Genomic DNA, 27,630 nt, shown 5'->3' with positions numbered 1-27,630 from the left:
AAGGCGTTCGCACACTTGCAAAGCGAAAATACACTCCCCTGTGGTCGGCGACTATGTGTTTGCACGGCTGCTAAAAGTAGCTAGCGAGCAATCAACTCGGAATGACCCCCTAAGACCGTACGCATATGTACATGGTGTCCCTGTATAACGCTATGCATGTAAACTAGACACATAATTCTCTGAGATTGTCCAAATGTTCTAAAAAATATATTTTAATTGATCCTCCTCGGTGCAACACATTGTGAACTTTGTGGTTGTGAAAAGGTTACAGGAAATTATCTTTTATAATGCAAAACTAGGATACAAAATGTCTCCTTTAATCTACCGTATGTGTCAGCACCAGGAACAGCTGCGTTCCTACAAGGACCTTGCACAGCGGTTAGTCTCCCCTCCATTGAGCTGCTGCAGAGAACATTTGCTGCAGAACAGCACAACGTCCGGCTCCTTGCTGCAGAGTAGGGTGAGCACCTATGGTTTATACTGCTGTGAGAATCTGCAAGACACCGCGGCTGAAGAAGGTATAAGTACAGGGATTACTGCTGCAGCTCCACAATAATACATCTGAAAATAGCAAATATCACATGTCAATTAAACACGACCAAGTATTTACACTTTGACAGGTTTATCCAAAAGCGTGATGACTTCCTTTTGTAATTGGAGTTACATTTTTGCCGCCACTTTTTTGTTTTTTATGGCCAATTATCTGCCGTCCTCCTGTGGTCATTCCAAGAACAACGGTTCAGCTCCGAGCAGAGGAATTTCAACTTCAAAGCTATTCCAGACGTGTGTTTATGAGCGACACAAAGCTGGTGCCAAAGAAATCAAACAGACATGGCTCTGGGTTTTTTTTTCTCTTTAATAAAACTCAGTCTCTTAAAATAAACAATAATAACCATAGTTCAGAGAAGTACAACTGGAATCTGATCGCTTTGTGGGTCCATAAAACACCACGTGGCCCAGAAAGTGGCAGCTTTCCCTTCTCTAAGTAATGTGCAAAACAGATCTGCCACAAGGCGGACTGAGCACCTGCGTCCTGAAACTGGCTCTATAAACTGCAGAAACATACTCAGAAAAACAAAGATAATATTCCCTTGTTATGAGCACTCCGTGTAGAGCAGCACAACTGGAATCTGATCAGTTTGTAGGTCCATATAAGTGCCATGTGTCCCGTAAAGTGTCAGCTTTCCCTTCTTTAAGTCTTTTGTGTAACAGATCTGCCACAAGGCGGACTGAGCACCTGTGTCCTGAAACAGGATCTATAAACTGCAGAAACATACTCAGAAAAACAAAGATAATATTCCCTTGTTATGAGCACTCAGTGTAGAGCAGCACAACTGGAATCTGATCAGTTTGTAGGTCCATATAAGTGCTATGTGTCCCGTAAAGTGTCAGCTTTCCCTTCTTTAAGTCTTTTGTGTATAACAGATCTGCCACAAGGCGGACTGAGCACCTGCGTCCTGAAACTGGCTCTATAAACCACAGCAACACACTCAGATCACATTCCCTAGTTATGTGCACTTGGGGATCTGCTCCGACACAACCCCTTCTACAAAAGCTGTGCATAATCGTATAAGTTACAACTTAATTAACATATCTTATTTAAAAGCAGCGATTTCCCTTATCTAAAATTCCCATTATATTTAAAATATCCATTTTCCTTGCCTGTGACAGTGAAAGGGTTAAAACATTTTTAGGACGACACAAAGGTCCATTTAGGTGATTAGAACATCACAATGTGGCCAGGTCGGGAGGTTCCGGCCGGAACGCGTTCTAGTTTTCGGAACGTTCAGTTGTGGAGTCTCAGACCGGCACCGCAGAGAGCAAATCTGCCTGGAAGACTTGTGATTCTGATTGTCAGGGGTCAGTGGGGCTCTTGAGTGGATCTAGAAGAGGTTGTCTTTCTCCCGTAGCATCAGCGCTCGGACTGCTCGCGGTAAACACGAAAAACTGGAAGATTATCTGTGCTGGAGTCAGGAAAAGTATTTCAAGGTATTGGACGGAAAGTTTCATCTGACAATGTCCCTCATTAAAGTAATGTTCTTTCATTAATTAATTATTATAAGCCCGGGTACTAGAGTTACTGCATTGGCTGCCTCTACATAAGGTAGAACTTCTGCCTGAAAGCGCCTGTTAAAAACTGAGAAACACATGTTAGTAATGTATGGATGGCTCGGTTGCTGGAAATGCCAATGAAGAGCCATTCTAATTAATTATTCCAGTAATGATGTAACTATGCAATGTTATTATTGAGCAGAGTTACCCTATAAATGTAACATTTAACTTTGGATTCCAACATAGCTTTTTTTTTTTTTACACCTCCCATGTGTGTTAGTGTACGTCAGGCAACCTGTGGCTCTCCAGCTGTTGTAAAACTACAAGTCCCATCATGCTTTGCCACAGTTTTACTATTAAGGAATGCTAAAACTGTGGCAGGGCATGCTGGGATGTGTAGTTTCACAACATCTGGAGAGCCACAGGTTGGCTAGGCCTGGTGTACGTGTTTCCTCGTAGCGGAGGTCTAAGCATTCCCGCGTAATAATTAATGCTCATAGGACAGAGATTGCCGTCGTCAAACTACTAATGGGTGCTAAGCTATGGAGAAAACACACAAGCGCACTGCGAGAGGCTTTCATAGGCCTGACGCTTATTGATCTGTGACGGAATCAGTAATTAAAGTTCAGACATGAAAACTTGTCACACAAGTACAACAGGCGTGGAAGGCCCATCATAGTTTTACAGGTCCTGATTCAGGGATGTACGTATTACACAGCGGAAGGGGAGTGGCTGTGCAATACTGTACAACGAATATGCTGATACAGCAGGAGGCGTCTGTAGGAAATAACACGCCTCCTGGCAGCATCTGCGATCCGAGTACTGCGACCAAAGCATCGGATCGTCATCGCGAGCCGCGGTCACAGCCCTCGACCATCTGCGCAACCCTCCGCTTAATCAGCCTGGCTGTTGGAACGCCTCTACTGGGCCACGGCAGTCTTCATCCAAATACGCAGAGCCTGGCCTCGACGTGTTTGACAACCCCTGTTTTGTGGAATGGTCCCTGACGCAACCCCCACTCCAGCTAAGGGGGGGACTGCAAGCGATCAGTCAGGACTTGTTCCCCCACCATTGGGTTTACTTACTAACCTGAAGCCCACAGAGCAGTAAATAAACCAGGGATGAGGAACCTTCGGCCCTCCAGGGGTTGTTGAACTACACATCCCAGCATGCCCTGCAACAGTTTTAGCATGGCAAAACTAGCAAGGCATGCTGGTATGTGTAGTTCAACAACAGCTGGAGGGCCGAAAGGTTTCCCATCCCTGAAATAAACCAACATTGTAAACACACGGCAACAACAGACGGACAGAACAAAGGATACAACTAAATCCAAGGTCAGAACCCCCAGGCTCCCAAACAGCCAGGGCAGGTGGTGCTCAATGTAGTTGACTTCTGACTGCTCCCGGTCCGGGTTCTTCAGGAGGACGCTGAGGCCGTAGGTCAGGTTGCCCAATATGACCAGACAAAAGAGCGACAAAGCCAGGCCTTCCGTGGATCTTCTCCTGAACTAGCAACGCCAAACAAGAGAGTATCACTAGATCTAATGGCCCCTAATGCAGCTCCTGCCACACAGCGCCCTCTACAGACTGACAATGTACTTACATTAGTGACTATCTGCGGGAGCCTGGAGATGAGGTAGAACAAGGAGGACACTGAACCAATCACAATTCCAATTATCTCCTGGGTGGAGAATGGCTGAAAAAAATGCAGAGGATGGAAGGTAAGTACCACGTAAATCGCCACCAGCAACACAGCGACCACGGTTTTGCCTGGAAAATAGTTACACAAGTGGGATTGCAATCGTACAGAACATAACGGCACGCACAGAGAGGCTCTAGAGACGCCTGGAGAGATCCTGAAACCCCTAACCCTAGTATTACGCCACAGTACATGGCGTCTTTCTCATTGAGGTCATTAGTCGCCATTTATCATGTTTTAATAATTTTCTTTGAAGCCAAGTTTCACACTGAATAAATAGATTTCTCCTTCGTCCTAGCGGATGCTGGGGACTCCAAAAGGACCATGGGGTATAAACGGGATCCGCAGGAGACATGGGCACACTATAAGACTTTGAATGGGTGTGAACTGGCTCCTCCCTCTATGTCCCTCCTCCAGACCTCCGTTAGATTCTGTGCCCAGAGTGACTGGACACACACTAGGGGAGCTCTACTGAGTTTCTCTGAAAAGACTTTTGTTAGGTTTATTATTTTCAGGTTGCACTGCTGGCTACAGGCTCCCTGCATCGTGGGACTGAGGGGAGAGAAGCAGACCTACTTCTGTGAGTTAAAGGCTCTGCTTCTTAGGCTACTGGACACCATTAGCTCCAGAGGGTCTGATCACTTGGTATAGCCTAGCTGCTCGTTCCCGAAGCCGCGCCGCCGTCCCCCTCACAGAGCCTGAGGAGAGAAGCCGGGTGAGTAACCGAAGCAAAGAAGACTTCAGTGAAGGCGGCAGAAGACATCCGTCTCAGAGGTACCGATCAGCGCGCCATTGCTCCCACTCACAAATGGCACTATACGGGTGCAGGGGGGGCGCCCTGGGCAGCAATAAAACCTCTTTTAAGATCTGGCACAGAGGTATACAGTGCGCACTGTATACAGACCCCCGCCAGTATAAAAATAGCGGGACACAAGCGCGCCATTTAGGGGGCGGGGCTTCGTCCTTCCAGCTCTTATCAGCGCCATCTTTTCTCTTTACAGCATCTGCAGAGACGCTGGTCCTGGCCCTTCACTTCTGTCACAAGTAACAGGGTGCAAAAACGGGGGGGGGGGGGGGGGGGCACAGCATATTTGGTGTTATATATATAAGCGCTGGGTGTGAGCTGGCAAACTCCCTCTCTGTCTCTCTAAAGGGCCTTACTGTGGCTCTGTTCCCTATAGCCCAGTGTGATAGTGGGTGTCGGTACGTGTGTGTCAACATGTCTGAGGCTGAATGCTCTTCCCAGGAGGAGGCTGGTGTGGGGGCAGAACAGAATGTGGGAGTGACTCTGTCGGCGCCACCGACTGCTGATTGGGTGGATATGTGGAGTGTCTTAAATGCAAGTGTGGCTTTGTTGCATAAGAGATTAGACAAATCTGAGTCTCAGAACCAAGCATGGAGACAATCCATGGGAGATGTTTTGTCACAAACTCAGACCCCCTCAGGGTCACAGAATCGTACGTTTACCCAGATAGCAGACACAGATACTGATACGGATTAGGAACTCCAGTGTCGACTATAGTGATGCCAAATTGAATTCTAAACTGGCTAAGAGCATTCAGTACATGATTGTGGCAATTAAGGACGTGTTACATATCACGGAAGACCCTGCTGTTCCTGAGACAAGGGTCTGTATGTATAAGGGAAAGAAACCTATGGTAACGTTTCCTCCCTCTCATGAACTGAACACTCTTTTTGAAAAGGCTTGGGAAGCTCCTAACAAAAAGTTGCTGATTCCCAAGAGAATTTCTATGGCATATCCGTTTCCCTCTGAGGATAGGGTAAAGTGGAAGTCGACGCCCACGGTGGACAAAGCTCTAGCGCGGTTGTCCAAGAAGGTGGCGCTTCTGTCCCCTGACACGGCAGCCCTGAAGGATCCTGCTGATCATAAGCAGGAAACTACCTTGAAATCTATTTATGTCACCACAGGTACGCTGCTCAGACCTGCCGTGGCATCGGCGTGGGTGAGTAGCGCTATTGAAAAATGGGCAGACAACTTGTCATCTGAAATTGACACCCTGGATAGAGATAGCGTGCTTTTGACGCTGAGTCATATCAGGGACGCTGCAGTCTATCTAAAGGAGGCTGCGAGAGATATTGGCCTCTTGGGATCAAGGGCCAATGCCATGGCAATCTCGGCTAGGAGAGCGTTGTGGACTCATCAATGGAATGGTGATGCTGACTTTAAGAAGGCTATGGAGGCTCTGCCCTACAAAGGTGGCGTTTTGTTTGGTGAAGTTCTCGCGGACCTGGTATCTACAGCTACCGCGGGTAAGTCATCTTTTCTACCTTTTGTCCCTCCACAGCAAAAGAAAACGCCTCAGTATCAGATGCAGTCCTTTCGGTCTAATAAATTCAAAAAAGGACGAGGGTCCTCCTTCCTTGCTGATAGAGGTAAGGGAAGGGGCAAAAGATCGCCGGCTGTGGCAAGCTCCCAGGAGCAGAAGTCCTCCCCGGCTTCTACCAAGTACACCGCATGACGCTTGGGCTCCGCTGCGGGAGTCCGCACCGGTGGGGGCACGTCTTTACCTCTTCAGTCGGGTCTGGGCTCACTCAGGCCTAGATCCTTGGGTGCTGGAAATTGTGGCCCAAGGATACAAACTGGACTTTCAAGACATGCCCCCCCCCACCGATTTTTCAAATCGGCCTTGCCAGCTTCTCTTCCGGAAAGGGAAGTGGTGTGCGCTGCAATACAAAAGCTGTGTCAACAGCAAGTCATTGTCACGGTACCCTCGTCACAACGGGGAGAAGGGTTTTATTCAAGCCTGTTCGTGGTCCCGAAGCCGGATGGCTCGGTCAGACCGATTCTGAACTTAAAATCCCTCAATCTATATCTGAAAAGATTCAAATTCAAGATGGAATCTCTCCGAGCAGTGATCTCCAGTCTGGAAGGGGGCGATTTTATGGTGTCAGTCGACATAAAGGATGCTTACCTACATGTCCCCATATATCCTCCACATCAGGCTTACCTGAGGTTTGCTGTTCAGGATTGTCATTACCAATTTCAGACGTTGCCGTTTGGTCTTTCCACGGCCCGAGGATTTTCACCAAAGTAATGGCGGAAATGATGGTGCTACTGCGTAAGCAGGGTGTCACAATTATCCCGTACTTGGACGATCTCCTGATAAAGGCGAGATTAAAGGAGCAGTTACTAAAAAACGTTGCGCTCTCCCTGACAATTCTGCAACAACATGGTTGGCTCCTAAATTTGCCAAAGTCACAGTTGATTCCGACAACACAGCTGTCGTTCTTGGGCATGATTTTGGACACGGAACTGAAGAGAATTTTTCTCCCGAGGGAAAAAGCTCTGGAAATACAGAACATGGTCAAGGAGATTCTGAAACCGGCAAGAGTGTCGATTCATCAATGCACTCGGGTGCTGGGGAAGATGGTGGCGGCCTACGAGGCCATCCCACTGGGCAGGTTCCATGCCAGGGTTTTTCAGTGGGACCTGTTGGACAAGTGGTCCGGGTCTCACCTGCACATGCACCGGAAGATAATCCTTTCTCCCAGGGCCAGGATTTCTCTCCTGTGGTGGCTCCAAAGTTCTCACCTTCTAGAGGGACGCCGGTTTGGGATCCAAGATTGGATCCTGGTAACCACGGATGCGAGTCTCCGAGGTTGGGGAGCAGTCACACAGGGACAAAATTTCCAGGGAAAATGGTCAAACCAGGAAGCTTGTCTGCACATAAACATTCTGGAATTAAGGGCCATCTACAACGGCCTTCTACAAGCGGAACATCTTCTTCGCGGCCTGCCCATCCTGATTCAGTCAGGAAACATAACAGCAGTGGCGCACATAAACCGCCAGGGCGGAACAAGGAGCAGAGCGGCGATGGCGGAGGCCACAAAAGTTCTTCGCTGGGCGGAAAAACAGGCAAGCCCTCTGTCGGCGGTCTTCATTCCAGGCGTGGACAACTGGGAAGCAGACTTCCTCAGCAGACACGATCTCCATCCAGGAGAGTGGGGTCTTCATCAAGAGGTCTTTGCAGAAGTGACAAGTCGTTGGGGAATTCCTCAAATAGACATGATGGCGTCTCGCCTCAACAAGAAACTTCAGACATATTGTTCCAGGTCGAGGGATCCTCAAGCAGTAGCAGTGGACGCCCTAGTGACACCGTGGGTTTATCAGTCGGTCTATGTGTTCCCTCCACTTCCACTCATCCCAAAGGTGACGAGGATCATAAGAAGAACAAGGGTTCAGGCGATACTTGTTCCAGATTGGCCACGGAGGGCCTGGTATCCGGATCTTCAGGAATTGCTCATAGGAGATCCCTGGCCTCTTCCTCTAAGAGAGGATCTGTTACAGCAAGGGTGGTGCGTGTTCCAAGACTTACCACGGTTGCGTTTAACGGCGTGGCGGTTGAACGCAAAATCCTAGCTCGAAAGGGTATTCCCGGTGAGGTCATCCCCACTCTACTGAAAGCTAGAAAGGAGGTAACGGCGAAGCATTACCACCGGATTTGGAGAAAATATGTGTCTTGGTGTGAATCCAAGAAGGCTCCTACGGAAGAATTTCAGCTGGGTCTGTTTCTCCATTTTTTACAAGCAGGTGTGGATGCGGGCCTAAAGTTAGGCTCCATCAAAGTGCAGATTTCGGCCAATTTTCTTTCAAAGGGAATTGGCCTCGCTTCCAGAAGTACAGACTTTTGTGAAAGGCGTGCTGCACATCCAACCTCCATTTGTGCCCCCAGTGGCACCATGGGACCTTAACGTGGTGTACAGTTCCTTATGTCACATTGGTTTGAACCTTTACGCATGGTTGAGTTGAAATTTCTCACTTGGAAAGTGGTCATGCTATTGGCCTTGGCGTCCGCAAGGCAGGTGTCAGAATTGGCAGCTTTGTCTAACAAAAGCCCCTATTTGATTTTTCACGAGGATAGAGTGGAGTTGAGAACTCGTCAACAATTTCTACCAAAGGTGGTTTCTTCGTTTCACATGAACTAACCTATTGTGGTGCCTGTGGCTACTGAAGCCTTGGCTCATTCAAAGTCTCTCGATGTGGTCAGAGCTTTGAAAATTTATCTAGCCAGAACGGCTCGTATTAGAAAACGGAGGCTCTGTTTGTCCTGTGGGCTTCCAACAAGATTGGGGCTCCTGCTTCTAAGCAGACTATTGCACGCTGGATCTGTAATACGATTCAGCATGCTCATTCTACGGCTGGATTGCAGTTACCGAAATCAGTGAAGGCCCATTCTACCAGGAAGGTGGGCTCATCTTGGGCGGCTGCCCGGTGAGTCTCGGCACTACAACTTTGCCCAGCAGCTACTTGGATGGGTTCAAACACTTTTGCAAAATTCTACAAGTTTGATACCCTGGCTGATGAGGACCTCATGTTTGCTCAATCGGTGCTGCAGAGTCATCCGCACTCTCCCGCCCGGTCTGGAGCTTTGGTATAAACCCCATGGTCCTTTTGGAGTCCCCAGCATCCTCTAGGACGAAGAAAAAAATATGATTTTAATACCTACCTGTAAATCCTTTTCTCTTAGTCCGTGCGGACTCTATCTGCAGTACTTGTTAATAGTTATTGCTTTTGTTACACAAAGGTTGTGTTTTTGGTCTCGATCAGCCTATTGCTGATTTTTTTGGTTCATGCTGTTAACTGGTTTTAGTTCAATGCCATGTTGTACGGTGTGTTGTGGTGTGAGCTGGTATGTATCTCACCCTTGGTTAACAAAATCCTTTTCATCGAAATGTCCGTCTCCCTGGGCACAGTTCCTATAACTGAGGTCTGGAGGAGGGGCATAGAGGGAGGAGCCAGTTCAAACCCATTTAAAGTCTTAAAGTGCCATGTCTCCTGCGGATCCCGTCTATACCCCATGGTCCTTTTGGAGTCCCCAGCATCCTCTACGGACTAAGAAAAAAGGATTTACGGGTAGGTATTAAAATCCTATTTTCCAAAATAAAAGTAAAAGTACAAAGAACTATCTAATTTAGCGACTTTATGATTAAATATTTAGTTATGTGATAAATGTGCTGTGTTCTATTATTAAGGAGTTCAAGCCCTTAAGGTGACCTATTTAGATCAACAAAAAAAGAGATTTATGGTAAGAACTTACCTTGGTTAAATCTCTTTCTGCGAGGTACAGTGAATTCCACAGGGAATTACATCAGGGTGTAGAGTTGGATCTTGATTCGAGGCACCAACAGGCTAAAAGCTTTGACTGTTCCCAGAATGCATAGCGCCGCCTCATCTATATCCCCGCCTCCGTGCACAGGAGCTCAGTTTTATTAACCAGTCCAATGCAGTAGCAGGTAAAAAAGATGACAACCGTTAGTAGCCACATACACCACATTCTCACGAGAGGAGAAGGTATCAGCGACTATTGCCATACCAACCCAAAGAAGCTAAGTGCGTCAGGGTGGGCACCCTGTGGAATCCAGTGTACCTCGCAGAAAGAGATTTAACTATGGTAAATCTACCATAAATCTCCTTTTCTGCGCAGCGGGGTACACTGTGATTCCACAGGGAATAACATCGGGGATGTCCCAAAGCAGTTCCTCATGGGAGGGGACGCACTGTAGCGGGCACAAGAACCCGGCGTCCAAAGGAGGCATCCTGGGAGGCGGAAGTATCGAAGGCATAGAACCTAATGAACGTGTTCACTGAGGACCACGTAGCCGCCTTGCACAATTGTTCAGCTGATGCGCCACAGCGGTTCGCCCAAGAAGGTCCAACAGACCGAGTAGAATGGGCTTTGATGGTAGCAGGAGCTGGTAGGCCAGCCTGTACATAAGCAGGTGCAATCACCGTTCTAATCCATCTGGCCAAGGTCTGCTGATTAGCTGGCCAGCCACGTTTGTGAAAACGAAAGACAATTTTTAGAGAGGAAAATTTTCAAGAATGTGCGCAATAAAATCTATAGGTGCAGCTGAACTCTGTGTAAGAGGGGTAATCCACAACCACTCAGAAGACAGATATGCAAATAACAGAAAACACAAAGGACATCTAGCGCACACAAAGATAACCATGCAGCTATAAATTTAACAATAATATACAGTTCACCCTTAAATTCAGCTTGAGGGTGACACCAACCTACAAGGGTATATATAGCGGCTCTGTTGGACTGTCCTGCATGCTTCTGAAGAAGGACCTATACGGTCTGAAACGCGTTAAGCGGGACGTTTGTATGTGACTCCGGGCGGAAAAACGGACACCAGGAGGTACTGTCTGAGGGGCTGAAATTCCGGACTTCATCCTCTCTCTTCCATTCAGCTAGCATCAGGGAAGGTGACGGAAGTCCTGTCTGCTGCCTGCCATTAGTGGAGTATTTTAATCTGCTGTGATTTTATGTCTTTCTTGTAAGTGTAACTGGTATTAAAGATTTTGTCATTTTTTAAGAACCACTGCACTATTATCTTTTTATCCCTCTTTAAACTTGGTCCACTGCAAAGTGCCAAGGGAGCAGAGGGTTATATCCTTGTAGGTTGGTGTAGGATTCACACCTGTGAAATAGGAAGAATCTATCATCTGTGAGCAGTTTGCCCAATTTTTCCATATATGCTGATTATCCCACTACGTTTGTAAGTGTGGATTTGGATATTTAAAATTAATGTTATAAAGGATATACTACACTATATTTGTTCTTTTTCTTTTTCTCTAAAAACCCAACTTATGTGAGAGCCTTTTGGGATAAGAGAAAACACATCATCCAGATGTTTATCCATTTGGAGTTTTGGAAACCATTAGATTGACACCCTCAAGCTGAATTTAAGGGTGAACTCTATATTATTGTTAAATTTATAGCTGCATGGTTATCTTTGTGTGTGCTAGATGTCCTTTGTGTTTTCTATTATTTGCAAAACGAAAGAGAACAAAGAAAGAATCAGATCTCCTAAGCGAATCTGTTCTTTTCACATAAATATGGAGAGCCCGTACCACATCCAAAGACCGCTCTTTGGAGTATAAACCTGGAGAAGTAAAGGCCGGAACCACAATCTCTTGGTTAAAGGTGGAAAGATGACACCACCTTAGGCGGATAACCAGGGCGAGTTCTAAGAACTGCACGGTCACGGTGAAAAATCAGAAAAGGTGACCGACAGGACAAGGCACCTAAGTCTGAAACCCGTCTAGCAGAGGCAATAGCCAGCAAGAACAGGGCCTTAAGAGTAAGCCATTTAAGGTCCACAAACTCAAGAGGTTCAAATGGAGACTCTTGTAAGGAGCCACAGGAGGAACATAGGGAGGTTGAATCCGTATAACACCCTGAGTGAATGTATGAACATCAGGCAGAGTCGCAATTGTTCTCTGAAACCATATCGACAAGGCAGAAATATGAACCTTGAGGGAGGCCAGACGAAGGCCGGAGTCCAGGCCCTGTTTTAGGAAAGCCAAAAGCTTGGCAGTACTGAACTTGTATGCATCGTAATTCTTAGCCGCACACCAGGTAAAGCAAGAATTCCAGACCCTATAATAAATCCGAGCAGAAGCCGGTTTACGGGCCTTCAACATAGTTTGAATGACCGCCTCAGAAAACCCTTTGGCCCTCAGTACTGAAGCTTCAAGAGGCACGCCGTCAAAGCCAGCCATGCCAGATCCTGGTAGACACAAGGGCTCTGAACGAGGAGGTCTGGGTGCTGCGGAAGGAGAAGAGGACGCTCTACTGAGAGACCCTGCAGGTCTGAAAACCAATGCCTTCTGGGCCACGCCGGAGTGATTAAAAGTAGTATTCCTCCTTCTTGCTTGAACTTGCATATTACCCTGGGCAGGAGTGACACCGGAGGGAACACGTACAGCAGCTGAAAGTTCCATGGAATTACCAGTGCGTCAACGAACGCTGCTGGAGGATCCCTTGTCCTTGCTCCGAAGACCAGAACCTTGTGATTGTGTCGAGACGCCATCAGGTCTACGTCTGGTAGGCCCCACTTGTCCACTAGGAGATGAAAGACTTCAGGATGAAGGCTCCACTCTCCGGCGTGTACGTCCTGACGACTGAGGAAGTCCGCTTCCCAGTTGAGGACTCCCAGAATGAACACTGCTGATATGGCTGGCAGATGGCGTTCTGCCCATTGAAGTATCCTTGACATTTCCCGCATTGCTATGCGGCTTCGAGTGCCGCCTTGATGATCTTTGTACGCCACTGTGGTGACGTTGTCTGATTGTACTAGAACAGGCCTATTCTGTGCCAGAAGCAGGGCTAGTGACAACGCATTGAACACTGCCCACAATTCCAGAATGTTTATCGGGAGGAGAGCTTGCTCCCTGGTCCACCGACCCTGAAGAGAGTGTTGCTCCAACACCACGCCCCAACCCCGCAGACTGGCATCCGTCTTCAGAAGGACCCAGTTGGAGATCCAGAAGGGACGACCCCTGCTAAATTGCTGGTCCTGTAGCCACCAGGTCAGTGATAGGCGAACCTCCGGAGTTAAGGAGATTATGTGAGTCCTGATCCGGTGAGGCAGGCCATCCCATTTGGAAAGAATCAACCTCTGGAGAGGGCGGGAGTGAAATTGAGCGTACTCTACCATGTCGAAAGCAGACACCATGAGGCCCAGTACTTGCATCGCTGAGTGTATCGACACACGTGGGCGGGACAGGAAGCATCTTATCTTGTCGTGAAGTTTCAGGACCTTCTCCGGAGACAAAAACAACCGCTGGTTGTGGATGTCCAACAATGCCCCCAGGTGCACCATGCTCTGAGCAGGGACCAGGGAGGATTTCTTCCAGTTGATGAGCCACCAGTGGGCTTGTAGGAATTGGACCGTCAGTTCAAGATGATGAAGGAGAACCTCTGGTGAGTTCACCAGGATCAACAAGTCATCCAGATACTGCAGGATCCTGATGCCTTGACGGCAGAGGAGAGCCGTCATGACCTTGGTGAAAATTCGTGGAGCCGTGGTCAGACCAAAAGGTAAGGCCTGGAATTGAAAATGTAGGTTGCCAATAGCAAACCGCAGGTATTGCTGATGCGACACGGCAATAGGAATATGCAGGTAAGTGTCCTGTATGTCAAGGGATACCTTGTAGTCCTTGGGCTCCAAAGCCAGAACAATAAAGCGAAGAGTTTCCATACGGAACTTGGAAACTTTCACAAATCTGTTCAAAGACTTGAGGTTGAGAATGGGCTAGGAGGACCCATTCGGGTTAGGGACTAGGAACAACGTTGAATAGTACCCCCTGCCCCTCTGAGCCAGAGGCACCGGCACTATCACTCCTGTGTCTAGGAGGGATTGCACCACCAAATGTAGAGTTCTTGCTTTTACCTGATCCGAAGGGATGTTTGTTGAGCAAAACTGGCGAGGGGGACGTTTCTTGAAAGAGATGGCGTATCCGACCCAGGCATCCAAAGTGGTCTGTAACCATACCTGGGCAAACCGAAGAAGTTGGCCTCCCACAATGGGATCCCCCAGGGGGAGGCCCGCCCCGTCATGCAGCAGGCTTGTCTGTTTTGGCAGCAGGCTGATGAGCAGCCCAGGAACGTTTAGGTTTGGGCTTAGTGGATTTGGAAGTGCGAGCCTGTTTTGGGAACACCTGACCCTTTGCTTTACCTGGAGCTCGAAAGGAACGAAAGGAAGTACTCTTAGCCTTCGTAGCCGAAGGAGAAGTACTAGGCAGACATGCAGTCTTAGCAGATGCTAAGTCAGCGATAATCTTGTTGAGATCTTCCCCAAAAAGTATGTTTCCCTTAAAAGGGATCATCTCCAAGGTCTTTTTAGAGTCCAGATCTACAGACCAGGACCGCAACCAGAGAATCCGGTGAGCCAGAATGGACATAGTAGACGCTTTGGCCGCCAGGACACCAGCATCAGAAGCCGCCTCCTGAATATAATGAGAGGCTGTAATAATGTATGAAAGACACTGTCTAGCATTATCAGGAAAATCAGACGGTAGCTCCGCTTCAACTTCCTGAACCCAGGCTTCAATAGCTTTAGCAGCCCAAGAGGCCGCAATAGTAGGTCTATGTACAGCTCCTGCAAGAGTGTAAATGGACTTCAAGCAACCTGCCACACGCTTATCCGTCGGTTCCTTCAGTGAGGTGACAGGCAGAGCAGGGGACACCACCAGAAGCGCGACTTGTGAGTCCACCGACGGAGTTGTTTCCCAATTTTTACTTAACTCTGCAGCGAGGGGATTACGAGCTAACATCTTCTCAGACAGGGAGAATTTCTTTCCTGGATACTCCCAGGATTCCTGACGTTTGTCAACCAAATGGTCAGAATGGGGTAAAACTAATTTAGTAACCTGCGGACGTTTGAATTTATCTGGTTTCTTAGAGGTAGCTGGAGGCTCTACTTCATCATCAATCTGAAGAATCAGCCTGATAGCCTCCAAGAGGTCAGGAACATCCACTTGTGCCAGAGATTCCCCATCAGAAGCATCTGCATCAGTGTCTGAAGGGTCAGTGTAAGCGCCACCTACATCGGATGAAGTATCCGAAATGTGTGTGGATTGTGAGGAAGTAATGGCCCGTTTAGATGACCCCTTGGTCTTAGACGGGCGAGAGTCAGGATTTTGCTTAGCCAGAGACCGATTTAATTGCTGTAACTGAGAGGACAGAGTATCTGCCCATGGCGGAATAACTGCAGGGACAATATGTGGCTGTAATGGCACAGGAGGTCCCATAGGGGGCGCAAGTCTAGTTACTAGCGTAGTCAGTAAATTAGAGAAAGCAGCCCAAGGTGGGTCTTGATTTGCCCCCATTGCTGCAGACTGACTGTGGGGGTATAGAACCCCCAGTTGCTACGTTTTCCTCCGGGTAATTTGTGGCGTCAGCACTGCATGGTGCAGGATCAGCCATAAAGATCAGCCATAGATCGACCACCCTGTTTAGCAGACATTATATATAAGCGTAACCTTAGGGTGTAATAGTACAAGATAAGCAGACAAATTACCCGATGAAAAAAATAAGAATTTACTTACCGATAATTCTATTTCTCGGAGTCCGTAGTGGATGCTGGGGTTCCTGAAAGGACCATGGGGAATAGCGGCTCCGCAGGAGACAGGGCACAAAAAAGTAAAGCTTTTACCAGATCAGGTGGTGTGCACTGGCTCCTCCCCCTATGACCCTCCTCCAGACTCCAGTTAGGTACTGTGCCCGGACGAGCGTACACAATAAGGGAGGCAATTTGAATCTCGGGTAAGACTCATACCAGCCACACCAATCACACCGTACAACTTGTGATCTAAACCCAGTTAACAGTATGATAACAGAAAGAGCCTCTTAAAGATGGCTCCTTAACAATATAACCCGAATTTGTTAACAATAACTATGTACAGTATTGCAGATAATCCGCACTTGGGATGGGCGCCCAGCATCCACTACGGACTCCGAGAAATAGAATTATCGGTAAGTAAATTCTTATTTTCTCTATCGTCCTAAGTGGATGCTGGGGTTCCTGAAAGGACCATGGGGATTATACCAAAGCTCCCAAACGGGCGGGAGAGTGCGGATGACTCTGCAGCACCGAATGAGAGAATTCCAAGTCCTCTTTTGCCAGGGTATCAAATTTGTAGAATTTTACAAACGTGTTTTCCCCCGACCACGTAGCTGCTCGGCAGAATTGTAATGCCGAGACCCCTCGGGCAGCCGCCCAAGATGAGCCCACCTTCCTTGTGGAATGGGCCTTAACAGATTTAGGCTGTGGCAGGCCTGCCACAGAATGAGCAAGTTGGATTGTGTTACAAATCCAACGAGCAATCGTCTGCTTAGAAGCAGGGGCACCCAACTTGTTGGGTGCATATAGTATCAACAGCGAGTCAGATTTTCTGACTTCAGCCGTCCTTGAAATGTATATTTTTAAGGCTCTGACAACGTCCAACAACTTGGAGTCCTCCAAGTCGCCAGTGGCCGCAGGCACCACAATAGGTTGGTTCAGGTGAAACGCTGATACCACCTTAGGGAGAAAATGCGGACGAGTCCTCAGTTCTGCCCTATCCGAATGGAAGATTAGATAAGGGCTTTTATAAGATAAAGCCGCCAATTCAGATACTCTCCTGGCGGAAGCCAGGGCCAGTAACATAGTCACTTTCCATGTGAGATATTTAAAATCCACCTTTTTCAATGGTTCAAACCAATGGGATTTGAGGAAATCTAAAACTACATTTAGATCCCACGGTGCCACCGGAGGCAACACAGGAGGCTGTATATGCAGTACTCCTTTAACAAAAGTCTGTACCTCAGGAACTGAGGCCAATTCTTTTTGGAAGAATATTGACAGGGCCGAAATTTGAACCTTAATAGATCTCAATTTGAGACCCATAGACAATCCTGATTGTAGGAAATGTAGGAAACGACCCAGTTGAAATTCCTCCGTCGGAACACTCCGATCCTCGCACCACGCGACATATTTTCGCCAAATGCGGTGATAATGTTTCGCGGTGACTTCCTTCCTTGCCTTAATCAAGGTAGGAATGACTTCTTCTGGAATGCCTTTCCCTTTTAGGATCTGGCGTTCAACCGCCATGCCGTCAAACGCAGCCGCGGTAAGTCTTGAAAGAGACAGGGACCCTGTTGTAGCAGGTCCCTTCTCAGAAGTAGAGGGCACGGGTCGTCCGTGACCAACTCTTGAAGTTCCGGGTACCAAGTCCTTCTTGGCCAATCCGGAGCCACTAGTATTGTTCTTACTCCTCTTCACCGTATAATCTTCAATACCTTTGGTATGAGAGGCAGAGGAGGAAACACATATACTGATTTGTACACCCAAGGTGTTACCAATGCGTCCACAGCTATTGCCTGTGGATCTCTTGACCTGGCGCAATACTTGTCCAGTTTCTTGTTGAGGCGAGACGCCATCATGTCTACCATTGGTCTTTCCCAACAGTTTATTAGCATGTGGAAGACTTCTGGATGAAGACCCCACTCTCCCGGGTGAATATCGTGTCTGCTGAGGAAGTCTGCTTCCCAGTTGTCCACGCCCGGGAAGAACACTGCTGACAGTGCTATTACGTGATTCTCCGCCCAGCGAAGAATCTTGGCAGCTTCTGCCATTGCACTCCTGCTTCTTGTGCCGCCCTGTCTGTTTACATGGGCGACCGCCGTGATGTTGTCCGACTGAATCAACACCGGTTTTCCTTGCAGGAGTGGTTCCGCCTGGCTTAGAGCATTTTAGATTGCTCTTAGTACCAGAATGTTTATGTGAAGAGACTTTTCCAGGTTCGTCCATACCCCCTGGAAGTTTCTTCCTTGTGTGACTGCTCCCCAGCCTCTCAGGCTGGCGTCCGTGGTCACCAGGATCAAATCCTGTATGCCGAATCTGCGGCCCTCCAATAGATGAGCCTTTTGCAACCACCACAGAAGATATACCCTTGTCCTTGGCGACAGGGTTATTCGCAGGTGCATCTGAGGATGCGACCCTGACCATTTGTCCAACAGATCCCTTTGGAAAATTCTTGCATGGAATCTGTCGAATGGAATTGCTTCGTAAAAAGCCACCATTTTTCCCAGGACTCTTGTGCATTGATGTACAGACACCTTTCCTGGTTTTAGGAGGTTCCTGACAGGTCGGATAACTCCTTGGCTTTTTCCTCGGGAAGAAAAACCTTTTTCTGAACCGTGTCCAGAATCATCCCTAGGAACAGCAGACGTATCGTCGGAAAACAGCTGCGATTCTTGGAATATTTAGAATCCAGTCGTGCCGTCGAAGAACTACTTTAGATAGTGCTCTTCCGACCTCCAACTGTTCTCTGGAACTTGCCCTTTTTAGGTCGTGCAAGTAAGGGATAATTTAGATGCCTTTTTTCTTTGAAGAAACATCTTTTCGGCCATTACCTTGGTAAAAAGGCCCGGGGTGCCGTGGATAATTCAAACGGCATCGTCTGAAACTGATATTGACAGTTCTGTACCACGAACCAGAGGTACCCTTGATGAGAAGGACAAAATTTGGACATGGAGGTAATCCTTGATGTCCAGGGACACCATATAGTCCCCTTTTTTCCGGTTCGCTATCACTGCTCTGAGTGACTTTATCTCGATTTGAACCTTTTATGTAAGTGTTCAAAACATTTTAGATTTAGACTATGTGTCACCAAGCCGTCTGGCTTCAGTACCACCATATAGTGTGGAAAAATAATACCCTTTTCCTTGTCGTAGGAGGGGTACTTTGATTATCACCTGCTGGATATACAGCTTGTGAATTGTTTCCAATGCTGCCTCCCTGTCGGAGGGAGCCGTTGGTAAAGCAGACTTCAGGAACCTGCGAGGAGAAGATGTCTCGACTCTCCAATCTTTACCCCTGGGATAATACTCGTACGATCTAGGGGTCAACTTGCGAGTGATCCCACTGCGCCCTGAGACTCTTGAGACTACCCCCCCACCTTGAGTCCGCTTGCACGGCCCCAGCGTCATGCTGAGGACTTGGCAGACGCGGTGGAGGGCTTCTTTTCCTGGGAAAGGGCTGCCTGCTGCAGTCTACTTCCCTTACCTCTATGTCTGGGCAGATATGACTGGCCTTTTGCCTGCATGCCCTCATGGGAAAGGAAAGATTGAGGCTGAAAAGACGGTGTCTTTTTTAGCTGAGATGTAACTTGGGGTAAAAAAGGTTGGATTTCCCAGCTGTTGCTGTGGTCCCCAGGTCCGATGGACCGACCCCCAAATAACTCCTTCCCTTTATACAGCAATACTTCCATCTGCCGTATGGGATCTGTATCACCTGACCACTGTCGTGTCCCTGACATCTTCTGGGAGATATGGACAACGCACTTATCTTGATGCCAGAGAGCAAATATCCCTCTGTGCATCTCACATACATATATATAGAATGCATCCTATTAAATGCTCTACATGAATAAAATATTTTCAGTCAGGGAATCCGACCAAGCCAACCCAGCACTGCATCTCCAGGCTGATGGCGATCGCTGGTCGCAGTATAACCACCGTATGTGTGTATATACTTTTTAGGATATTTTTCCAGCTTCCTATCAGCTGGCTCCTTGAGGGCGGCCGTATCTGGAGACGGTAACGCCACTTGATAAGCGTGTGAGCGCCTTATCACCCTAAGGGGTGTTTCCCAACGTACCCTAATTTCTGGCGGGAAAGGGTATAACGCCAATATTTGCTATCGGGGTAACCCTACGCATCCTCACACACTTCATTTTATTTTATCTGATTCAGGAAAAACTACAGGTAGTTTTTTCACTCCCACATAATACCCTTTCTTGTGGTACTTGTAGTATCAGAAACACGTAACACCTCCTTCATTGCCCTTAACGTGTGGCCCTAATGAGAAATACGTTTGTTTATTCACCGTCGACACTGTATTCAGTGTCCGTGTCTGTGTCTGTGTCGACCGACTGAGGTAAATGGGCGTTTTTAAAACCCCTGACGGTGTTTCTGAGACGCCTGGACCGGTCCTAATAGATTGTCGGCCGTCTCATGTCGTCAACCGACCTTGCAGCGTGTTGACATTCTCACGTAATTCTCTAAATAAGCCATCCATTCCGGTGTCGACTCCCTAGAGAGTGACATCACCATTACAGGCAATTTCTCCGCCTCCTCACCAACATCGTCCTCATACATGTCGACACACACGTACCGACACACAGCACACACACCGGGAATGCTCTGACAGAGGACAGGACCCACTAGCCCTTTGGGGAGACAGAGGGAGAGTCTGCCAGCACACACCAAAAACGCTATAATTATATAGGGACAACCTTATATAAGTGTTTCTCCCTTATAGCATCTTTTATATATATACAATATCGCCAAAATCAGTGCCCCCCCTCTCTGTTTTAACCCTGTTTCTGTAGTGCAGTGCAGGGGAGAGCCTGGGAGCCTTCTCTCCAGCTTTTCTGTGAGAGAAAATGGCGCTGTGTGCTGAGGAGATAGGCCCCGCCCCTTTTTCGGCGGGCTCGTCTCCCGCTATTTTTGAAGTTAGGCAGGGGTTAAATATCTCCATATAGCCTCTGTGGGCTATATGTGAGGTATTTTTTGCCTCTAATAAGGTTTTTATTTGCCTCTCAGAGCGCCCCCCCCAGCGCTCTGCACCCTCAGTGACTGTTGTGTGAAGTGTGCTGAGAGGAAAATGGCGCACAGCTGCAGTGCTGTGCGCTACCTTTATGAAGACTCAGGAGTCTTCAGCCGCCGATTTTGGACCTCTTCTCTCTTCAGCGTCTGCAAGGGGGCCGGCGGCGCGGCTCCGGTGACCATCCAGGCTGTACCTGTGATCGTCCCTCTGGAGCTAGTGTCCAGTAGCCAAGCAGCAAATCCACTCTGCACGCAGGTGAGTTCACTACTTCTCCCCTAAGTCCCTCGTTGCAGTGATCCTGTTGCCAGCAGGACTCACTGTAAAGTAAAAAACCTAAGCTAAACTTTCTCTAAGCAGCTCTTTAGGAGAGCCACCTAGATTGCACCCTTCTCGTTCGGGCACAAAATCTAACTGGAGTCTGGAGGAGGGTCATAGGGGGAGGAGCCAGTGCACACCACCTGATCTGGTAAAAGCTTTACTTTTTTGTGCCCTGTCTCCTGCGGAGCCGCTATTCCCCATGGTCCTTTCAGGAACCCCAGCATCCACTTAGGACGATAGAGAAACCCTGTATAGTGTGACTGCAAAGCAGAGCACAGACAGGGGATTTAAGAGGTATGTGGTGACTATAAAGCACAGAGAAAAATACCAAGGTAGCATATCCTGTGAAACACTATATTATATGAGAACCCTGATGCACTTAGCCCCCCTCAGGGTACAGAATATAGGGATAGCAATATGTGTGAGATACACAGAATAGAGATCACACAGCAGCTATTGGCACACACAGTCACATGTACAATGCAAAAATTATTACAAACAACAATAAAACTGCACTGGACTAACAATATTAAGTAACTGTACTACCAAGTAAAGGTATATAGCTATAACAATGCACAGTAAAGACTGGATGTATATCACAGGATACTTCTACTAAATAACCGTGAAGTTATGCACTTGTTCTTAACGAACACTGTCTAAACGACATGTAGAATACTTAAGTGTCCTGTAAGAGCACAGCGCTGATGATGCAGGCGGCTTTACAGAGGAGACATTGCCCAGCAGTCCCAGGATCAGCGCAGCTCTGTGTAATGGCGCCCAAACGCTGACAGGGAGTGAGGGGAGAAAGAGATGCAGCTCCAGGGTGGGAACATTTACTCTAAATGGCGCCCAGGGGCTGGGGGAGGGGCTACAGGCCAGAGCCTTATCCCCTTGCTGGACTTCACCACCGGGTGCTGCGGGCCTTAATAAAATGGATTATAGCCTAATCCGACCTGTGCCCTTGCCCTGGTGGTCTAGTGGGATCCCTGTACAGCGCACACGGTCCGTCTTCTAGAGACTGCGCCGGATCGCGGTTTTCAGCGGGTCCCGCCTGGGGGGCCCTCTTACCTCCTCCCTATGATGCGGCCACGCGATCCTGGAGAGCAGCAGCAAGTGTGTGTGCGCCCAGAAGAAAACCGGAGCCCTCCGCTGTAAGTACCCGGCAAACAGGGCCCTTGAAGTCTTCTATCTTCTGAAAAGCTCTGTTCAGGGCTGCCTAGCGGAGCCTTCCCTGTTAGCTGCCTGCTCTGCAGGCACCAGCTTTCAAACTGAGCTCCTGTGCACGGAGGTGGGGTTATAGAGGAGGCGGTGCTATGCATCCTGGGAATAGTCAAAGCTTTTAGCCTGTTGGTGCCTCGGATCAAGATCCAACTCTACACCCCAATGTAATTCCCTGTGGAATCACAGTGTACCCCGCTGCAGAAATAGCTTTAGGTTATAGGTAATACTAAAACTTCATGTTTTTATATTTCAATGGTAGAAATATTTAATTCGTTAAACAGGATAAACAAACCCCAAAGAATTTCATGTTGATATTTTAAAAGGACATATTGGAATTCTCACACGCAGGTCTGTAAATACAACCTGTGCAGTTCAGCAGCGCCGATCATTTCCAGAGTCCAGCAATAGAGAAGTGACTGCATAAAGCAGAACTCGGACACCCCCTCCCCCTAGAAATAAGAGGGGTGCCACCTACATAATGACTAATGTTGTAAAAAGCGCAGGAAACGGCCACAATTAGAATGAATTATAAACCGTTTGATAGGAGCGTCTTTAACCATCATGAATAAATGACTAGTTTGCGGAATGTGTAACACTAAGGTAGGTTCCGCAGGTACTCACCTCGCATTCAGAGCTGTCCGTGTAAAGTAGGCGTCTTCCCCCAGTCAGGCCGCGCGATTCCAGCGGCATCAGCACTGGGGCCCTTAGCAGAGGTACAGCGGCCACAGACCCGAACAGAGCGAAGGTGCAGACTGCGTTTATACTCAGAGACGCTGTGAGTACAGGAGGGAGAGAGTCCTCATACAACAATCAACCCATTACCCCTTGTTATTCCGGCTCAATATGTGACACCGGATTAGAACAGTAAAAAATATATATGTCATATAATGTCTGAGAGGTGTCTACAACACAAATAATCAACACACAAACACACACACTCACACGCACCCCCCCCACCCCCCACCCAACCCCCTCCCCTTTTCAGGGACTAGCAGCCATGGCATGATATGCTGAGAGCTGCCAGTCTGTTTACAATCCTCAGTCAGGCTCTGAAGAGAGATTTTGAAAAGGAGATAACGATTTGTAGGAGAACATCTAAGGACAATGGGCCTAATTCAGACCTGATTGTAGTAGCAAATTTGTTAGCAACTGGGCAAAACCATGTTGCACTGCAGGGGGGGGGGGAGGGGGGGCGGGTAGATGTAACATGTGCGGAGAGAGTTAGATTTGGGTGGGGTGTGTTCAAACTGAGATCTAAATTGCAGTGTAAAAATAAAGCAGCCAGTATTTACCCTGCACAGAAACAATATAACCCACCCAAATCTAACTCTCTCTGCACATGTTACATCTGCCACACCTGCAGTGCACATGGTTTTGCCCAACTGCAAACATCTCACAGCAGGCCACCGTGCCTGAGCCCAGACCTCCATTCTACTAGCTGGGAGAGGGGTATAGTATAATCCTAGTTCTATAATCAGCTACTTCAGAAGTGGGTGAACCATAGTTCTTGCAGCAGGCCGGAATGCTGAAGGCTTGCCATTACACAGGTGTGACCTGTAGGTGGCAGAGCAGACCCCGTGTGTGCATCCACTATACTCACCGCTAGGCCCCTGGTTTCGGTACTTATAGTATAGATACAGCGATAGCATGAATATGTCCGCCAACACGTAATAAACCGCTGTGTATGTCTGTGGAAGAGAGACATGGGTGACGCGGGAGATTCTCTAAGGTTCACACACTCTGGGGGAGATGTACCAAGCCTTCTAAAGAACAGACAAGCTGAGAGGTTGCCCAAAGCAAACAGTAGGCATCTGGCTAGCCTTTACCAAGCACAGTCTATAACAGAAGCTGGTTGCTACGGGCAACTTCTCCATTCTTTAGAAGGCCCCCCTATGACTGGAGCAGGGAGCCAGTGAAGACTTACCTGTATGGGGAGCTGGTGGGACAGGAATGCACCCACAAAATTACACGAGTCCCCGGCTAACCATCCCAAGAGAAACCAGATAGACAGCGCTTTGTCCATGTTCCCCGTCTTGCACGATTTGATGTATTGTCTGGAAGGCGAGAGGACAAGACCGTGACCCCAGATACAGACACAGCACAACGTGTACACATATAATGCCCGGCAGTGACGCATCCTCTCATGGGCGTGGTCTTAGCATAAAGTCTTGTATTTATGCCATGCCGATGGCATATACATGCTCCAAAAACGGCCATGGCACCCGATTTTTTGCTGCGACCCCCCCCCCCGTTACCACCCCCAAACGGTCCCTTCCTGTCACTCTACAATAAAAGTCTCAGTGCGAGTGTAATCGCAAGAACACCTTGACACGTGCGCAGTGAGATAACGGTGAGTGCGCAGTCTGCAGATCATCGCTCGCTTGCGTGAACATCGCCCATTGTGTGCCAACAAGTGTTAGGTCCACGTTAACATTATTACACAACCGTGGGTATAGGGGATAATTCAGACCTGATCGCAGCAGCAAATTTGTTAGCAGTTGGGCAAAACCATGTGCACTGCAGGAGGGGCAGATATAACATGTGCAGAGAGAGTTAGATTTGGGTGGGTTATAGTGTTTCTGTGCAGGGTAAATACTGGCTGCTTTATTTTTACACTGCAATTTAGATTTCAGTTTGAACACACCCCGCCCAATTCTGACTCTCTCTGCACATGTTACATCTGCCTCCCCTGCAGTGCACATGGTTTTGCCCAACTGCTAACAAATTTGCTGCTGCGATCAACTCTGAATTACCCCCTTTATCTCCAGCGACATGGTATTTATATATATATCGTACACTATATTCGCTGCAGATGCTGACGCAGGGTGGTGAAGGAACACGTGCAGGGGTCACTGTGTGCAGCAGGAACCGCACAGATACCCAGCTCAGCGTTTTCTGTGCCCCAAGTACCGTGACGTCAGCACCAGACTCGCTGAGTCAGAGATGTTCTGGATGAGGAACCAAAATCTGCTGCGTCCCCTGATGCTGGAACCACTGGGGAAGTTCTAGTGAGCTCTGAGCAATACTACCAAGTTCTTATGACCTACATAAAGTAACCGACCGCAAAGTACTCACGGGAAGGAGGCGGCGACGAAGCACAGGATGGAGAGCAGCCCCAGACACACGCTGGCGAGGTCCCGTGCGTCGGAGGCACACTCGTTAAAGATGTTCCACACCCACTCCGAGCCATTCTGACAGTCTGAGAAGTTCTTCGGCGGGGAAGGATTCTCTAATCCCCAGGGATATAAGGTCCACCCCATTGCTGGTGGGCTCTGGGCAGAACTGAAATGCAAACAGCGGGAATTCTACTGATGTGCAGCAAAAAGAAAACAAAGAGACTCCGCCCTATGCGACAGCACATAAGACTCATATTCCCCATACAGCCATGATAACAGGTGATAAATCCAGGACAAGTTACAAAGGTTCAGTAGTGTCAGCTACACCCACCCTCCTATGGAATCTCTGAGGTTACCCGGGGTAACCCATTCTACACCTTATGTACAGGGCAGCACTCTCCCCCTGATGGTGATAATGCAGAGGCCTCTGACACACACCGGCAGTAAGGATGTGTAACGTGTCAGGAATGCTGATAGCGTCCCTCCCTGTGGATGAGGCATCCAGAGGGGCCGACCGGGCTTGTTTACCTGCAGTGAGGCATACTCCAGGGAAATACCCAGCGACTATCTCCGATGCCCTCACAGCGGTGTAACTCTGCATCACACGGCCCCTACATACACAATACACAACATGCCGACACAGGGGCCCCAGATCTCACCTGTGATGTGACGCGTCAGGTCCTCAGGAGACGGGTATCTGCAGCTGCGTTTCCAATCGCTCGGAGACCCCCCTATGATGGGCCTATAGGTGTCCCTTGTGCCCCCTGCATGTGATCATGTATGACAGCTGTGTGCCCCCTGCATGTGATCATGTATGACAGCTGTGATCATGTATGACAGCTATGTGAGCCCTCTAGCTAATCATGTATGTTCCCCCTGCACATGGCTAGTTACATTCCCCCTCCATGTACATAGTATACACTAAATACTACTCTTCCTCTTCTTCTTCCTCCTGCTGCTGTGGCTTTGTTTCCTTATACTGACAGATAACAATACTTACAGGTCACATGACCCGCCTCTGTCATGTGATTCTCAGGTGACGTCACCGCTCAGGCTGCGAGAAACTGCTGACTGTACTGTGCTTGTTGCTGTTACATTGTATCAGTGCTCTGATGTTATTACTGTACCGCATAGCATGGGAGCCGTCTCTATACACAGAAGAACTATATATCGCATGTTATATAGCAGGACACTGTGCAGGGAGAGGTGACTGGGGATATATTATAGTGCAGGACACTGTAGTAAGAGGTGGCTGGGGATATTATAGTGCAGGACACTGTGTAGTAAGAGATGACTGGGGATACAGGGGATATATTATAGTGCAGGACACTGTGTAGTAAGAGGTGACTGGGGATACAGGGGATATATTATAGTGCAGGACACTGTGCAGTAAGAGGTAGATGGGGATACAGGAGATATATTATAGTGCAGGACACTGTGCAGTAAGAGGTGACTGGGGATACAGGTGATATATTATAGTGCAGGACACTGTGCAGTAAGAGGTGACTGGGGATACAGGTGATATATTATAGTGCAGGACACTGTGTAGTAAGAGGTGACTGGGGATACAGGAGATATATTATAGTGCAGGACACTGTGCAGTAAGAGGTGACTGGGGATACAGGTGATATATTATAGTGCAGGACACTGTGTAGTAAGAGGTGACTAGGGACACAGGTGATATATTATAGTGCAGGACACTGTGTAGTAAGAGGTGGCTGGGGATACAGGTGATATATTATAGTGCAGGACACTGTGTAGTAAGAGGTGACTGGGGATACAGGGGATATATTATAGTGCAGGACACTGTGTAGTAAGAGGTGACTGGGGACACAGGTGATATATTATAGTGCAGGACACTGTGTAGTAAGAGGTGACTGGAGACACAGGTGATATATTATAGTGCAGGACACTGTGTAGTAAGAGGTGACTGGGGATACAGGTGATATATTATAGTGCAGGACACTGTAGTAAGAGGTGACTGGGACACAGGTGATATATTATAGTGCAGGACACTGTAGTAAGAGGTGACTGGGGATACAGGGGATATATTATAGTGCAGGACACTGTGTAGTAAGAGGTGACTGGGGATACAGGGGATATATTATAGTGCAGGACACTGTGTAGTAAGAGGTGACTGGGGATACAGGGGATATATTATAGTGCAGGACACTGTGTAGTAAGAGGTGACTGGGGACACAGGAGATATATTATAGTGCAGGACACTGTGTAGTAAGAGGTGACTGGGGATACAGGGGATATATTATAGTGCAGGACACTGTGTAGTAAGAGGTTACTGGATACAGGGGATATATTATAG

The 27,630-nt window shown here is 48.1% G+C and overlaps 1 protein-coding gene across 1 annotated transcript; it reads right to left on the bottom strand.

Annotated features, from left to right (window-relative positions):
• Positions 1 to 836: 836 nt before the first annotated feature.
• On the bottom strand, positions 837 to 26,565 carry SLC66A1 (solute carrier family 66 member 1). Its single transcript, XM_063942136.1, has 8 exons — positions 25,970 to 26,565; positions 25,270 to 25,476; positions 24,119 to 24,248; positions 23,795 to 23,882; positions 22,816 to 22,967; positions 3,655 to 3,747; positions 3,374 to 3,559; positions 837 to 1,959 (listed from the first exon to the last, which is right to left on the bottom strand). The coding sequence occupies exons 2-8, from the start codon at positions 25,452 to 25,454 to the stop codon at positions 1,855 to 1,857; spliced, it is 939 nt and encodes a 312-aa protein (XP_063798206.1). The 5' UTR covers positions 25,455 to 25,476; positions 25,970 to 26,565; the 3' UTR covers positions 837 to 1,854.
• Positions 26,566 to 27,630: the final 1,065 nt, after the last annotated feature.

Source organism: Pseudophryne corroboree, chromosome 10 (assembly GCF_028390025.1).
Source record: "Pseudophryne corroboree isolate aPseCor3 chromosome 10, aPseCor3.hap2, whole genome shotgun sequence".
Lineage (NCBI taxonomy): Eukaryota > Metazoa > Chordata > Amphibia > Anura > Myobatrachidae > Pseudophryne > Pseudophryne corroboree.
This window is presented reverse-complemented; position numbering and strand designations above follow the sequence as displayed.

Excerpts from the sequence above, each read along its gene's own strand:
- SLC66A1 (XM_063942136.1), bottom strand. The coding sequence starts at position 25,454 with ATGGGGTGGACCTTATATCCCTGGGGATTAGAGAATCCTTCCCCGCCG. Across the intron at positions 23,883-24,118 it reads CCCACCAGCTCCCCATACAG|ACATACACAGCGGTTTATTA; the intron begins GTAAGTCTTCAC and ends TCTCTTCCACAG. Across the intron at positions 22,968-23,794 it reads CCGAAACCAGGGGCCTAGCG|CGTCTCTGAGTATAAACGCA; the intron begins GTGAGTATAGTG and ends CTGTACTCACAG.